The sequence below is a fragment of the Euprymna scolopes genome, chromosome 1, assembly GCF_053919585.1.
Source record: "Euprymna scolopes isolate OS-2025 chromosome 1, ASM5391958v1, whole genome shotgun sequence".
NCBI lineage: Eukaryota > Metazoa > Mollusca > Cephalopoda > Sepiida > Sepiolidae > Euprymna > Euprymna scolopes.
The window spans coordinates 57,248,462-57,262,328 of record NC_136482.1 but is presented as its reverse complement, the minus strand read 5'-3'; the positions used below and the strand labels follow the sequence as shown (position 1 = coordinate 57,262,328).

Below are 13,867 nucleotides of genomic sequence, written 5' to 3'. Positions count from 1 at the left end.
TCAACACTGGTATGTGTAAATCCTAGATACCTATTGTCATAAAGTACCACTTCTTGTTTGATATATCACTCTACATGTTCCCTACAGCATCCCAGAGAGAAGTTCCCCGGCTTCCACATTCATCGCTCAGCCCGCCCTCCAGGCAATCAGAGTCTGATTGTCTGTCGTATATAAAAAGGCGATTTTAGCTTGTCAGGCAGTATGCTCTGCGTTGACTATTTTTCTTCCACCTGTTGACCTCCCTCCCTGCTACGCAGATTAGGAAAGGGCTGAAGGGGTGATTTGCTTTTATTTTTTACCCCTCGGTATAGGGAGGTGACTGATCATCCAACCAACTAAGGGGATGGGGCAGGAAGTCTACCCTCTCCTGCCTTAGGGAGGGAGTATTTTTTTTTTTAAGTTTGCCCGGAGGGGAGATGGGCAACCTCCCTGCACTTGGGGACGGGGGGTCATGACCTTATTCGCACGGAGGAAATAGGGGTCTGAAGTAAACTTGAGTGTAGTGTAAACCTGTTTATTAGACCAGCTTGCTATAGCTCTCTTTATCTTTTTAAGTTTTGCCATCTTATGATGTGTATAAAAAGGCTCCTTTAGTTTCCCAGGGTGTATACCCTCCGTTGACCATTTATGTTTAAGAGTTTTCCTTGCCCCTTCTCTGCTCCAGAATGGGAAGGGAGCTCTTTCCCACTGTATGGGGGGCGGCTTCCTTTTATGGTTATGTGGGGAGCCTTACCTTTACCCCCCTTAAGGTGGTAGGTCTTTTTTGTAAAATTGTTAGTCAAATGTTGATCAAATATTATAAGTTTGTGTGATATGCATGAAACATGTGTAGAATATGATCTGCTCTCATGCTGAAAGCAAGTAGAGAAACATTGTGAAAAAATGATGTAAACCTAAGCTAAGCAAACGACCAGTCAATGGAAATGTTTATTATAATGTATCAACAATAACACATTATCATAGTAATTGGGTGCTTATACGAAACAGGTATCAGGGATTGTCACCAGTGATTTTATTTATGTTAACAGTGCATGTCACTACAAATAATGATGGTAGCAAAATTAAGTTTTGTTTATTCTACCTAATATAAAATATATACACAAAACAAAGTACAAATCTGCTGAATTTGATATTAAGCAGCAAAATATTTCAAAACATAAAAATGTGAAACATAACATGAATACTCTCCATTGTCACTTGAAAACATTGATCTTGGTAGGAAGTTTATTAGATGCTGAAATAGTGGGCTTGGTATGGTGTGCTTAATATTATTTTATGCAAAATGTAAAAACACGAAAGAGCGTACAATCAATATTGAAAAAGTAACATCTGTCACAGAAAATAGTAATTTGTAAATATCAAAACATAATATTGTTCTGTACTTAAAATGTTAAACTTACTGTTAACAATACTTTAAAATGGTGATCAGGATGAGTCCAACAACTTAGTTCTTGAGCTTTCTTATTGGTCATAGTAAAAAGAAATTGTAATCTTTCAAGTTTGTTGGTCGCATTGGGATTCTTGGAATGAATCAACAGATTTCTGCATATGAATTTTTGTTAATTCCACACAATACAAAATATATATACAAAACAAAGTAAAGCAAATTATAGGGTTAGTTAAGTCCTCTGATTAGCAACCAACTATATGTATTGCTAAAACGAGAAAAGCACTGGAAATGTTTCTTATAATGTATCAATATTGAATTGTTCTCATGAAACACAAATCGAAATAGTGATAGTTATTTGGCGCTTATAAGAAACAGGTATCAGGGATTTTGGTGTATCAGATGTTTTTACAGTGAACTTAACTTTCAAGAAACAAATTGGTATGCAATGATATAGGCTAAGAATCTTAGGCAAAATATATTCAAATGAAAAAAAAAATGTTGAACACTTATAACATTGTATGGACTCTCAAAAACATTTGTAAAAAATGTGTAAACAAATGAAAAAAAAAAAAAAAAAAAAAAAGAAAGAAAATGATCCGCTCCACTTGATGACATCAAGCACAGTGATATTTTAATGAAGAAAATATGAAAATAATGATTTTCAGTTTGGATGAATATGAGAAAATGTAATTGTTTAATGCATAAAAAAGAACTCATCTGCTGCATTTGATATTAAGCAGCAAAATACAGTGATTTGAATCTTTAGGAAAACATCAAACCAGATTATGTAAAAAGTAAAAAAGATGAAATTAGAAAATATATATTTTATGTTTATGAGTTTTGCCAATCAAAATTTTGTGGAAGAAATTGGGTGATTACCATGTAATTTTATTTTGGTAAAATTCTTAAATTATTTGAATGTTTATTATAATGTCGTAAAAAGTACCTTTTTTGGAAAAAAAAAAAAAAAAAAAACACTCCCCGGATCACCTTCACCACCTTAAAAATAAAAACAAAAAATAACTTTATTCTTCAAAAAATGTGCACATTGTTAGTGTAAAAACAGATCTGCACCACTTGATGAAATCAAGCACAGTATTATTTTAGTAAAGAAAATATGTAATTGATTTTCAGTAATTAGTTTGAATGAATATCAGAAAATGTAATTGTTTGATGCATAAGAAAGAACTCATCTGCTGAATTTGATATTAAGCAGCAAAATATATCAAAACATAAAAATGTGAAACATAACATGAATACTCTCCATTGTCACTTGAAAACATTGATCTTGGTAGGCAGTTTATTAGATGCTGAAACAGTGGTCTTGGTATGGTGTGCTTAATATTATTTGTATTTATAAAAAGAGAAAAGCAACGGAAATGTTTCTTATAATGTATCAATATTGAATTGTTATCATGAAAAACAATTCGAAATTGTGATAGTTATTTTGTGCTTATAAGAAACAGCTATCAATGATTGTATCCAGTGATTTTTGTGTATGCTAACATTGTAAATGTGGTAGTGAAATTGATTTTTGTGTATTCTTCAATATAAAATATATATATAAAACTAAAACAAAGTTAATGGTTAGTTAATGATATGTTTAGGTTAGAGAAATAAGCAAAGGAAAAGAAAAAAAAGATACATTTCTTTATATTATGAGATTTTAAGTGTATACATGTTTAAAACTATCCACATTGCTATCTGAAAATGCTAGATACCTATTGTTATAAAGTACCAATTCATGTTTGATATATCACTCTACATGTTCCTTGTAGCACCCCAGAGAGGTAAATGAGTGTCAACAAAATGAAATAAAACATAGTATTTGAAATAAAATAAAAAAATACTTGAAAAGTGAAATATGCTGATGTTTATTTACTATATAAAACATTGTGTTCAATGGAATTGAAACTAATACTATATTGGCGGACTATGAATTAAAGAAATAAAATGTAAGAAATGAGAAAAAATTTGATATATAAAATCTTTGGCATGAAGAAAAAAAATATAAGACAAAAGGGGAAAAAGCAATAACAATCATGTGCTGAAGTCAATTAAAAAAATAGTTTGTCAAAGAAATAAAAAGAAAATTCTCAGAGTGAAAAAAAAAAAATGAAATTTTTACAAATCTGATTTTAGTCCTCTAATTATCAACCAAGCATATTTATTGATAAAAAGAGAAAATTAATGGACATGTTTATTATAAATTATAAATATTAAATTGTTATCATGAAAAACCAATGGAAAGCGTGAATGTTATTTGGTGTTTTTGGAAAAATATCAGAGGTAAAATGTTGGTCACATATACGTTTGTGTGTTATGCATGAAACACATGTAGAAAATTATATTTTCTCATGCTGAAAGTAAGAGAAACATAGCTAAAAAATTATGTAAACGCAATAGTAAAATCCTCATTTTTAGGAACATAGTGTGGGGTATGTTGTTTGTTTCAATTGAGAAAGGAAAGTTTAATTTTTAGAATTGGATGTTATAGATCACAAGTTTTATTACAATAAACATTGTGTCCTCTAATTATCAACCAAGTATATTTATTGATAAAAAGAGAAAAGTAATGGAAATGTTTATTAAAATTTATCAATATTAAATTGTTATGAAAAACCAATGGAAAGCGTGTTGGTTAATTGGTGTTCATTAGAAAAAACATCATGGGTTGTCACCAGTGATTTTATTTATGCTAACATTTCGCTGCAAATGTGGTAGCGAAATGGTTTATTTTTATTTTATTTTTTTTTAATTCTACACAAAATAAAATATATACACAAAACAAAGTAAAAGAAATGTCAGGGTTTGTTAATGATAAGCTTAGAACCAAGAAATAAGCATAGAAAAAGGAAAAGAAAGATACATTTGTTGATATTGTGTCGATTGGTGAATTTGTTGGTTCATTTTGTTTTATGACATATCAACACTATATCAAGTTATTTCATGCCAAATCCAGTGACATTTTTTTCCTTGAATATATTTGTTTATTTAATGTTGGTTTCTATTTAACTCATAATTGGGACCCTAACAGGTACTACCACTCTAGATCAGAGTGGACCTGGTAGCAATAGCAATTAAATGGTGGCTTCACACTTCACAAAGCCCCACGTTTGGATACCGTTTATGGTCATATCCAGGACCTGGTGAATTTGTAAATAATCGAAGCGATCAACACTGGCGAGTTAGAATTCTACATACCTATTGTTATAAAGTACCAATTTATGTTTTACATATCACTCCACAACGTTGCTGCAGAATCCAGACAGGTGAAAGAGTCTCAAGAAACTGAAAAGCTATTTAGTACTCTTAAATAAAATAACATGCATACAGAAATCCTTAGTACCAAGAAATAAGCAAAGAAAAGAAAGATACATATATATCCGTCTCTTAGTTGAAAGAGGGAAGGCTCCCTGGCCTCCCCTCCAGCTTCTGAGAGGAGAAGTTTCTCCGGCTCTCAAATTGGGGGGAGGGGCTTAGCCCGCCCTCAAGGCAAATAGAGTCTGACTGTCTGCCGTATATAAAAAGGCGATTTTAGCTTCTCAGGCGGTATGCCCTGCGTTGACTATTTTTCCTCCACCTATTGACCTTCCCTCCCTGAAGGAGGGAGCCGTGCTACGCAGGGAAGGGCTGAAGGGGTGATTTGCTTTTTTTTTTACCCCTCGCTATGGGGAGGTGGCAGTCATCCAACCAAAGAAGGAGATCAAGCAGTGAGCATTCTCTCTCCTGCATTAGGGAGGGGGTAGTTTTCTTGTTAAGTGTGCCCGGAGTGGAGTTGGGCAAACTCCCCGCACTTGGGGAGGGGTCAGGACCTTATTCGCACGGAGGAAATAGAGGCCTCAACTGAACTTGGATGGAGTGTAAACCTGTGTTCATGAGACCGGCTGGCTATAGCTATTGATCTCTTTATCTTTTTAAGTTTTGCCATCTGATGATGTGTATAAAAAGGCTCTTTTAGCTTCCCAGGGTGTATACCCTTCGTTGACCATTTATGTTTAAGAGTTTTCCTTACTCCTTCCCTGCCCTGGAATGGGAGGGGAGCTCTTTCCCCCTGTAGGGGGGGGGCGGCTTTCTTTTATGGTTATGTGGGGGAGCCTTACCTCTACTCCACTTAAGGTGGTAGTTCTTTTTTGTAAGGTTGACATACTTTCGGATATTTCTTGAGTTTTTAACAGTAATTTTATCTTGTCCAATGTATTCATTGCGATGGCATGATGGATATTGTATCAGATGTTCAACGTTTAGTTTGTGGGTTCAATTCATGACTGTTCCTAATTTCGTTTCCTTTTAATTTCATTTTTGTCCAATCCAATCTGAAGGAGGCGGATGGTATACCCTGCGTTTTACAGTTATTTGTAAGACTCCCTCCAACATGTATGTAACACAAAGAGTTTTTTCCATGGCGCATTTCGCATTCTTTTCCCTCTGGGAAAAGTTTTGTAATCATGTTTGAATGATAAGTCAGAATTGTTAATGTTGGCTCAGTGTTTTAATCTTATAATCTGTGGAACAAAGAATCAATCAGGTGGGCTGAGCACTCTCCCCACAAAGATGGGATAGGGAAATTTCTTTTATTTGGTTGACTGGAGGGCGGGCTGAGCACTCCCATAAAGTTGGGAGCCGTGGAACTTCTCCTCCCAGAAAGGGGGCCCGGGAAGGCTTCCCTCTCCACATATTTTTTTTGTGTGTAAGGTTGATCTCTTTCCGAAGGGAGTAAGCGGAACCGACAGAGAGGGGGGGGGAGATCAACCATACAAAAGGATATCTGTCTCTTAGTTGAAAGAGGGAAGGCTCCCTGGCCTCCCCTCCCGCTTCTGAGAGGAGAAGTTTCTCCGGCTCTCAACTTTGGGGGGGGGGGTCGGAGGGCTTAGCCCGCCCTCAAGGCAAATAGAGTCTGACTGTCTGCCGTATATAAATAGGCGATTTTAGCTTGTCGGGCGGTATACCCTGCGTTGACTATTTTTCCTTCTCTCTCCTGCCTTAGGGAGGGGGTAGTTTTCTTTTTAAGTGTGCCCGGAGGGGAGTTGGGCAACCTCCCTGCACTGGGGGGGGGGGGGTCAGGACCTTATTCGGAGGAAATGCAGGCCTGAAGTGAATTTCGGTGTAGTGTACACCTGTGTTTATGAGACCGGCTGGCTATAGCTATTGATCTCTTTATCTTTTTAAGTTTCGCTGTGTGTTGACGCGTATAAAATGACTCTTCTAGCTTCCCAGGGTGTATACCCTTTCGGTGACCATTTATGTTTAAGAGTTTTCCCTGCTCCTTCCCTGCCCCAGAATGAGAGGGGAGCCTTCTTCCCATGGAGGATGGGGCTTTCTTTTTTGGTTATGTGGGGGAGCCTTACCTCTTCCCCACTTAAGGGTGTAGTTCTTTTTGTACGGTTGACATACTTTCAGATATTTCTTGAGTTTTTAACAGTAATTTTATCTTGTCCAATGTATTGCCATGACATGATGGATACTATACCAGAGTGTTAACCTTTAGTTTGTGGGTTCGATTCATGACTGTTCCTAATTTCGTTTCCTTTTAATTTCATTTTTGTCCAATCCAATCTGAAGGAGGTGAGTGGTATACCCTGCGTTGTAAAGTTAATTTTAAGACTCCCTCGCACATGTATGTAACACAAAGGGTTTTTCTGTGGCGCATTTCGCATTGTTTTCCTTCTGGGAAACGTTTTGTAATCCTGTTGTTTATATATTTTTCCTTCTGGGAAAAGTTTATTCTTATAATCTGTGGAACAAAGAATCAATCAGACTCTCTGTGTGTGTCGGTGTATATAAGAAAGGGATTTTAGATCCCCAGGGGCTATACAATGTGTTGACGATGTATTTTTAAGTATTTTTCTTTCTACTTCCCTTCCCTTCTGGTGGAAGGAAACTTTTGTTTTATGGTGGCTCAGAAGGTGGGCTGAGCACTCTCCCCACAAAGGTGGGATGGGTAAATTTTTTATTTATTTGGTTGACTGGAGTGCAGGCTGTGCACTCCCCAAAAGGTGGGAGCCGGGGAACTTCTCCCAGAAGGGGGCTCTGGAAGGCTTCCCTCTACCCATATTTTTTGTTTTTTGTTTTTGTGTAAGGTTGATCTCTTTCCGGAGGGAGTAAGCGGAACCAACAGGGGGGGGAGACCAACCATACAAAAGGATATCCCTCTTTTAGGGGAAAAAGAAGGTTCCCTGGCCTCCCCTCCCGCTTCTGAGAGGAGAAGTTTCCCCGGCTCCCACTTTGGGGGTGAGGGAGTGCTTAGCCCGCCCCCAAGGCAAATAGTCTTACTGTCTGCCGTATATAAAAAGACGATTTTAGCTTGTCAGGCGGTATACCCTGCGTTGACTATTTTTCCTCCACCTGTTGACCTTCCCTCCCTGAAGGAGGGAGCCGTGCTACGCAGATTAGGGAAGGGCTGAAGGGGTGATTTGCTTTGTTTTTTTATCCCTCGCTCTAGGGAGGTGACAGTCATCCGACCAACGAAGGAGATGGGGCAGGGAGCCTTCTCTCTCCTGCCTTAGGGAGGGGGTAGTTTTCTTTTTAAGTGTACCCAGAGGGGAGTTGGGCAACCTTCCTGCACTTGGGGGTGAATCAGGACCTTATTCGCATGGAGGAAATGCAGACCTGAAGTGAATTTCGGTGTAGTGTACACCTGTGTTTATGAGACCAGCTGGCTATAGCTATTGATCTCTTTATCTTTTTAAGTTTCGCTGTGTGTTGATGCGTATAAAAAGAGTCTTCTAGCTCCCAAGGGTGTATACCCTTCGTTGACAATTTATGTTTAAGAGTTTTCCTTGCTCCTTCCCTGCCCCAGAATGGTAGGGGAGCTCCTGTCCCCTGTAGGGCGGGGGGGGGCTTTCTTTTTTGGTTATGTGGGGGAGCCTTACCTCTACTCCACTTTAGGTGGTAGTTCTTTTTTGTAAGTTTGACATACTTTCAGATATTTCTTGAGTTTTTAACATTAAATTTATCTTGTCCAATGTATTCATTGCCATGGCATGATGGATACTGTACCAGATTTTTAAATTTTAGTTTGTGGGTTCGATTCATTTTTGTCCAATCCAATCTGAAGGAGGATGGTGGTATACCTTGCTTTGTACAGTTAGCTTTAAGACTCCCTCGCACATGTATGTAACGCAAAGGGTTTTTCCATGGCACATTTCGCATTCTTTTCCTTCTGGGCAAAGTTTCGTAATCATCTTTATATATTTTTCCTTCAGGGAAAAGTTTCGTAATCATGTTGTTTATATATTTTTGCTTCAGGGAAAAGTTTCGTAATCATGTTTATATATTTATGCTTCATCTTAATGCTTCAGAATATACAATATTTTTGGTTTTTTTATCTGGTGCCAGAATGAAGAGTCCATCAGGGTGTCCAACTCTTGATAGGCCAACATATAGCTGTCCATGAGAAAATACTGGTTTTGACAGGTTGAGCCCAACAACTTTTAGTGACTGTCCTTGTGATTTGTTTATTGTCATTGCAAAACTTAGCTTGACAGGAAATTGCAGCCTTTCAAACTCAAATGGCAATTCTTGTGGTCTCATTGGGATTCTGGGAATGAAGCAGTGTACTCCTGCATACTTACCTGACACAATTGTTGCTTCCAGTACATGAGGCATCATATTCTTTATGGTGAGCCTTGTGCCATTGCAGAGTTTCGGTGGATCAAGATTGCGAAGTAACATTATTGGTGCTCCAAGTTTTAGAAACAGACTATGTGGAGGCGTTCCTGGTGGTTCAAGACTATTAAGAAACTCAGTCGGATAATTTGTTACTTCGTCCTGTGAACAGATTGTATCAACTGAATTGTATAATATGATTTCTCCAGGTAATCTATTCAACAGCCTGCTATTTATTTCATTTACAGATTCATTCTTTGCTGCTAAAATTGCACGGCTACTTAGCCAATTGATATCCGTATGCAAATTATGAAGATCTGGAAAAACTCTCATTATAAATTCCTCTTCTGTTTGAATTGTTGGAAAAGGCAACTGAATCTGGTTATAGGAGTCCTTGTCCAGAAGTCCATTACCCACTTGCAAAAGTTTAATGGCAAAGTCACCAACAGCAGCATCAGCATGTAAATGTACTCGCATGTTTAGTGTTAAACTCATTGTTTTAATATGATGCCATAAATAGGAGTTTTTGAGACATGCATTCATTTGATCAGCTCTGGTTCCTCAAGGAACAATTGGAAGGGTTTGTCTGAAATCACCAGCAAAAACCAAAGTCACTCCACCCATTATTTGTGTGTTATCTTTTAGGTCCTGTAGTGTAGAATCTACTGCTTCCATAGCTTTTTTGTGACTCATTGTTGCTTCATCCCAGATTATTAATTTACAGTTTTGCAGTAGTTTAGCCTTTGCTGAATCTTTTTTAATATTACACAATGGTTTTTCCTGTCTAGTAAGGTCCAATGGGAGAGAAAACATAGAGTGAGCAGTTCTACCACCATCCAAAAGTGTTGCTGCAATTCCACTGGATGCCACTGCAAGGGCAATATTGTTTGTGAGACGAACTTTTGCAAGGAGCAGATTTAACAGGAAAGTTTTGCCAGTTCCACCTGGGGCATCAATAAATAATGTCGTTCCGTGATCATGATGAATGCTTTCCAAGATGCTCTCGTAAATATTCTTCTGCTCGTCCACAAGCCGAGGTTCATTTTCTTGAATGAATTGGTCATAGGCATCATAGTCATAAGTCTCTTGCTGTATTCTGTGGTTTACATTCATAATATCAGCAGGCTCTGGCATGCCACAATTCGTTAACGTACGGTTAAGTGCTTGTACTCGGCGGGATAGGTCAGCAAGAGATAGATTAAATATCTCAGGCGAAAATGCAATTGCCATATTCTCATTTCGCATTTGGGCTTGCTGAAGAAAATCTTCGGACATATCAGTTTTAAATTCATTCCAGAGCAAATGTGGTTGTTCAATCTCACAGGCTGTAAGCATAATTGCAAATAATTGTCTAATTTGATTGGCGATTTGTGAGACTGATGCTTCTTGTAAAGTTTTCCGCCAGTGTTCATCGTCTTTCAAAAGTCCACGTACAGCACATGCTTCTTGGTATGTTGTACACAGTCCAACTTCAAAGCGTCGGAGATCCTCAAAAGATGTTGGTCCACGAATAGTATGGAGAAGCAATCGTAAATAAAAGCATTCTCTGTTATTAGGATGTACAATATAAACACGGCCAATAGCGTCAGATGCTTTGATGTCATGACCTGGCACAATTTGTCCTTGCTTACGACGAACCCACTTTTTTTTGCTTACTCCAGGTATAATATGTAGGAATTTCAGTATACATGAGAGATCTAGCGAAATCATCTTCTTGGCATAGTTTAAAAAATGCAGTAAAGGTTGTTTCTGGTGGTGTCTGCGCCAAATTATGTGCAGTCTCTTCATTGAAATAAACTCTCTGTCCATTCTCAACATGTACTGCTAAATGTACAACGGTTGGAAATCGTTGGTGGATTTCAAATCCAAAGATCCTCCATATTGCTTCATTACTGGAGATGTATCTTCCTGTCTGATAAAACTTTATTTCATCCCTTGCACCCTCATCACCAATACTGAATGTTGCCATGTCACTACCCTTGTTTATGTATTTTGTTATGTACTTAAGGGCTTTGATGGAGTTGCAAAATTCCACATTGATATGTGCCTTCAGAATTTTACATAATAAACTATTATAAGGCACTATCCATCGATTGTCCACGGTTGTTATTTGTCCTCTAACAACTAAGGTTGTTGATTCGCCTCCATTTTCTGGTGAACGTCTGCGATAAAGCGGATAGCCATTATTGTCAGTCTGTGTTTCTCCAATAAAAGGCTTTGGATATCTTCTGGAGCATTTACGATCTTCCATACAGGGTGACGCTGGATTTAAGACTCCACATGGTCCATGGATTAATTGAGTTTTTATTATTTCGAAAAGTTCTGGATCCGTAGTTTCATTTGGCAGTTCAGCCGAAATTATTTTGTCTATATCATCAGCATTAATATTATCTTTACACCAAATCAGGGTGTGAGAGTGCGGAAGGCCTCTCTTTTGCCACTCAATCGTAGTTATATAAGCACTAAGTTCACCAAAAATTCGTCCTTCTTTGAGAAGCCAGAGGAGTTTCTTTTGTTTTTCATGGAACACTCGAGCAATCAAATCATGGCGATCCTTGGCTTTTTGATGTGGAAAAAGTTCATTAGTAATTTCACTCCACTTTGGATTACATGTGAATGTGATGAAAAGATCAGCTCGTCCAAATTTTCTTACATAAGTCATTGCATCTTGAGTCCGTTGTTGCATATATCGTGGTCCTCCTGTATAACTGGAAGGCAAGATAACTGGTTGTCCAATATTTCTCGGGTCACCATCACAATTCATAGCATCTTGCAGATGGATATATTCTTCCACCCTTAATTGTTTTTGATTTTTTCGTATGAAATGTAATCTTTCAGTTTCTATTTTTGCATACATATCCACCATGAACTGACTGGTCACTTCTTTTAAAGATAATACATGATTGAATCTGTCTCGCACCATAAAATGAAATGCATAAAAACACTTAGATGTTACAGATCGAGTTGTATTGAGACCTGTTTGTGGATTCCTCTGCCACAGCTGAAAATGATATCCATCTTGTCCATTCCAGAACATAAGTGGGTATTGGAGTGCATCATAAGCTCTATTAGTTTCTGGAATACGACGCAGTTGTCCACTTCTTAATTGCAAAACAATGTCCCTGTATTCATGTTGTTCACCCACCATTATGATTGCAACTTCATCGGCCGTAGGTGCATTGTATCTTCGTGCATGTTCTGATGGTGGACGTTTGTCTGCTTTGATGATGACTTTATGATTACGACTATGTTGCATCTGTTCAATTGCATATTTCAAAATTCCAACATATTTATGGTGTTGGTGAAGCATGTTCTGCAACTCCATGACAATCTCCAAGTCTAATCCACCTTGCACATTCGTGCATCTTTGCTGTGCTTCTGATTCGTTGCCACCCATAAAATAAACCTGCACAAAATCATGAGAATGTCCGGGTAATGGAAGCAGATCACCCATCAAGTGATAACACTGACCTTGTATTTTGTAAGTGGTAAAGAATGCAAAGTCAGTAACATTTCTAGAAGCTCCAAAAGATGTCATTTGAAAGGCAGAGTTGTATTTTAGAAGACTTTTTCTGAATTGTTTCGCTTTTGTTGTATCCTGTGTCAGTAAAGTTTTCAGAACTTCTGGAGGATCTTGTATTTTTGGCAAATTGATTTTACCTCCCAAGCAACACAAACCAGGTCTTTCAGCAATCCCTTTTTTGGCACCACAATGTCCACAAATGTTGTCCATTTCCCCAATTATTACTTTCGGGTCAGTGTTATAATGTTTCTCTGCATCATAAAAAATGCTTCCATCAGCCAATTAATATGTCTCTCGTGTCTTAGATTCGTTCTGCGTGTTGACTGATAGGTTCGATCAGCCATTCTCCTATTCTGTTGTATTTCTTGTGTCATTTGTGATCTTACTGTAGCCATGTGACTGCTATTAGCCATTAAACGAATTTCTCTTTCGTCTTCAGTTTCATTTTCTCTCATTGCAGCAATGCGGCTGTTATTAGCCATTAGACGAATTTCTCTTTCGTCTTCAGTTTCATTTTCTCTCATTGCAGCAATGCGGCTGCTATTAGCCATTAGACGAATTTCTCTTTCGTCTTCAGTTTCATTTTCTCTCATTGCAGCAATGCGGCTGCTATTAGCCATTAGTCGAATTTCTCTTTCGTCTTCAGTTTCATTTTCTCTCATTGCAGCAATGCGGCTGCTATTAGCCATTATTCGAATTTCTCTTTCGTCTTCAGTTTCATTTTCTCTCATTGCAGCAATGCGGCTGCTATTAGCCATTAAACGAATTTCTCTTTCGTCTTCAGTATTATTTTCTCTCATTGCAGCAATGCGGTTGCTATTAGCCATTAGTCGAATTTCTCTTTCGTCTTCAGTTTCATTTTCTCTTATTGTAGCCATGCGACTACTGCTAGCAGTCAAACGTGTTTGTCTGTCGGCCACACTTTCATGTTCTCTTTTGTTTGCCATCCTGATTCGATTAAACATCAAGCGTTCTTCTCGAGCTTCTGCACTTTCTTCCGACCGCCTTCGTTTCTGTTCACGCGCTGCTGCTGCTGCTCTTCCATATGATGATGCTGATGATCTCCTAGGCATTTATTGTTTTTTTTTCAATATAAAAACGTTTCTTATAAGAAATGTACGTTTAATAATACAATAATAAAAGTGAAATGTAGCAACAAAATTGTTAACGTAAAAAGCAAAGTCAAATAAACAAATAAAACTTTTATAATAAAAATGCTTATATATTTGTAACTGTTTCTATTCAAGATGGCAAAGATTGTGCAAACTGCAACGAAAAAGGAAAAAATGTATACATGTTTAGTAGAATGCATTAGCAAATGTGGGAGAGGGGTGCATTCTGTTATA

The 13,867-nt window shown here is 37.6% G+C and overlaps 1 protein-coding gene across 1 annotated transcript; it reads right to left on the bottom strand.

The window, feature by feature from the left end:
* Positions 1-10,625: 10,625 nt before the first annotated feature.
* On the bottom strand, positions 10,626-12,731 carry LOC145280314 (uncharacterized). The gene has a single exon (XM_080132086.1). It carries the CDS (start codon positions 12,729-12,731, stop codon positions 10,626-10,628), a length of 2,106 nt encoding a protein of 701 aa, XP_079988212.1.
* Positions 12,732-13,867: the final 1,136 nt, after the last annotated feature.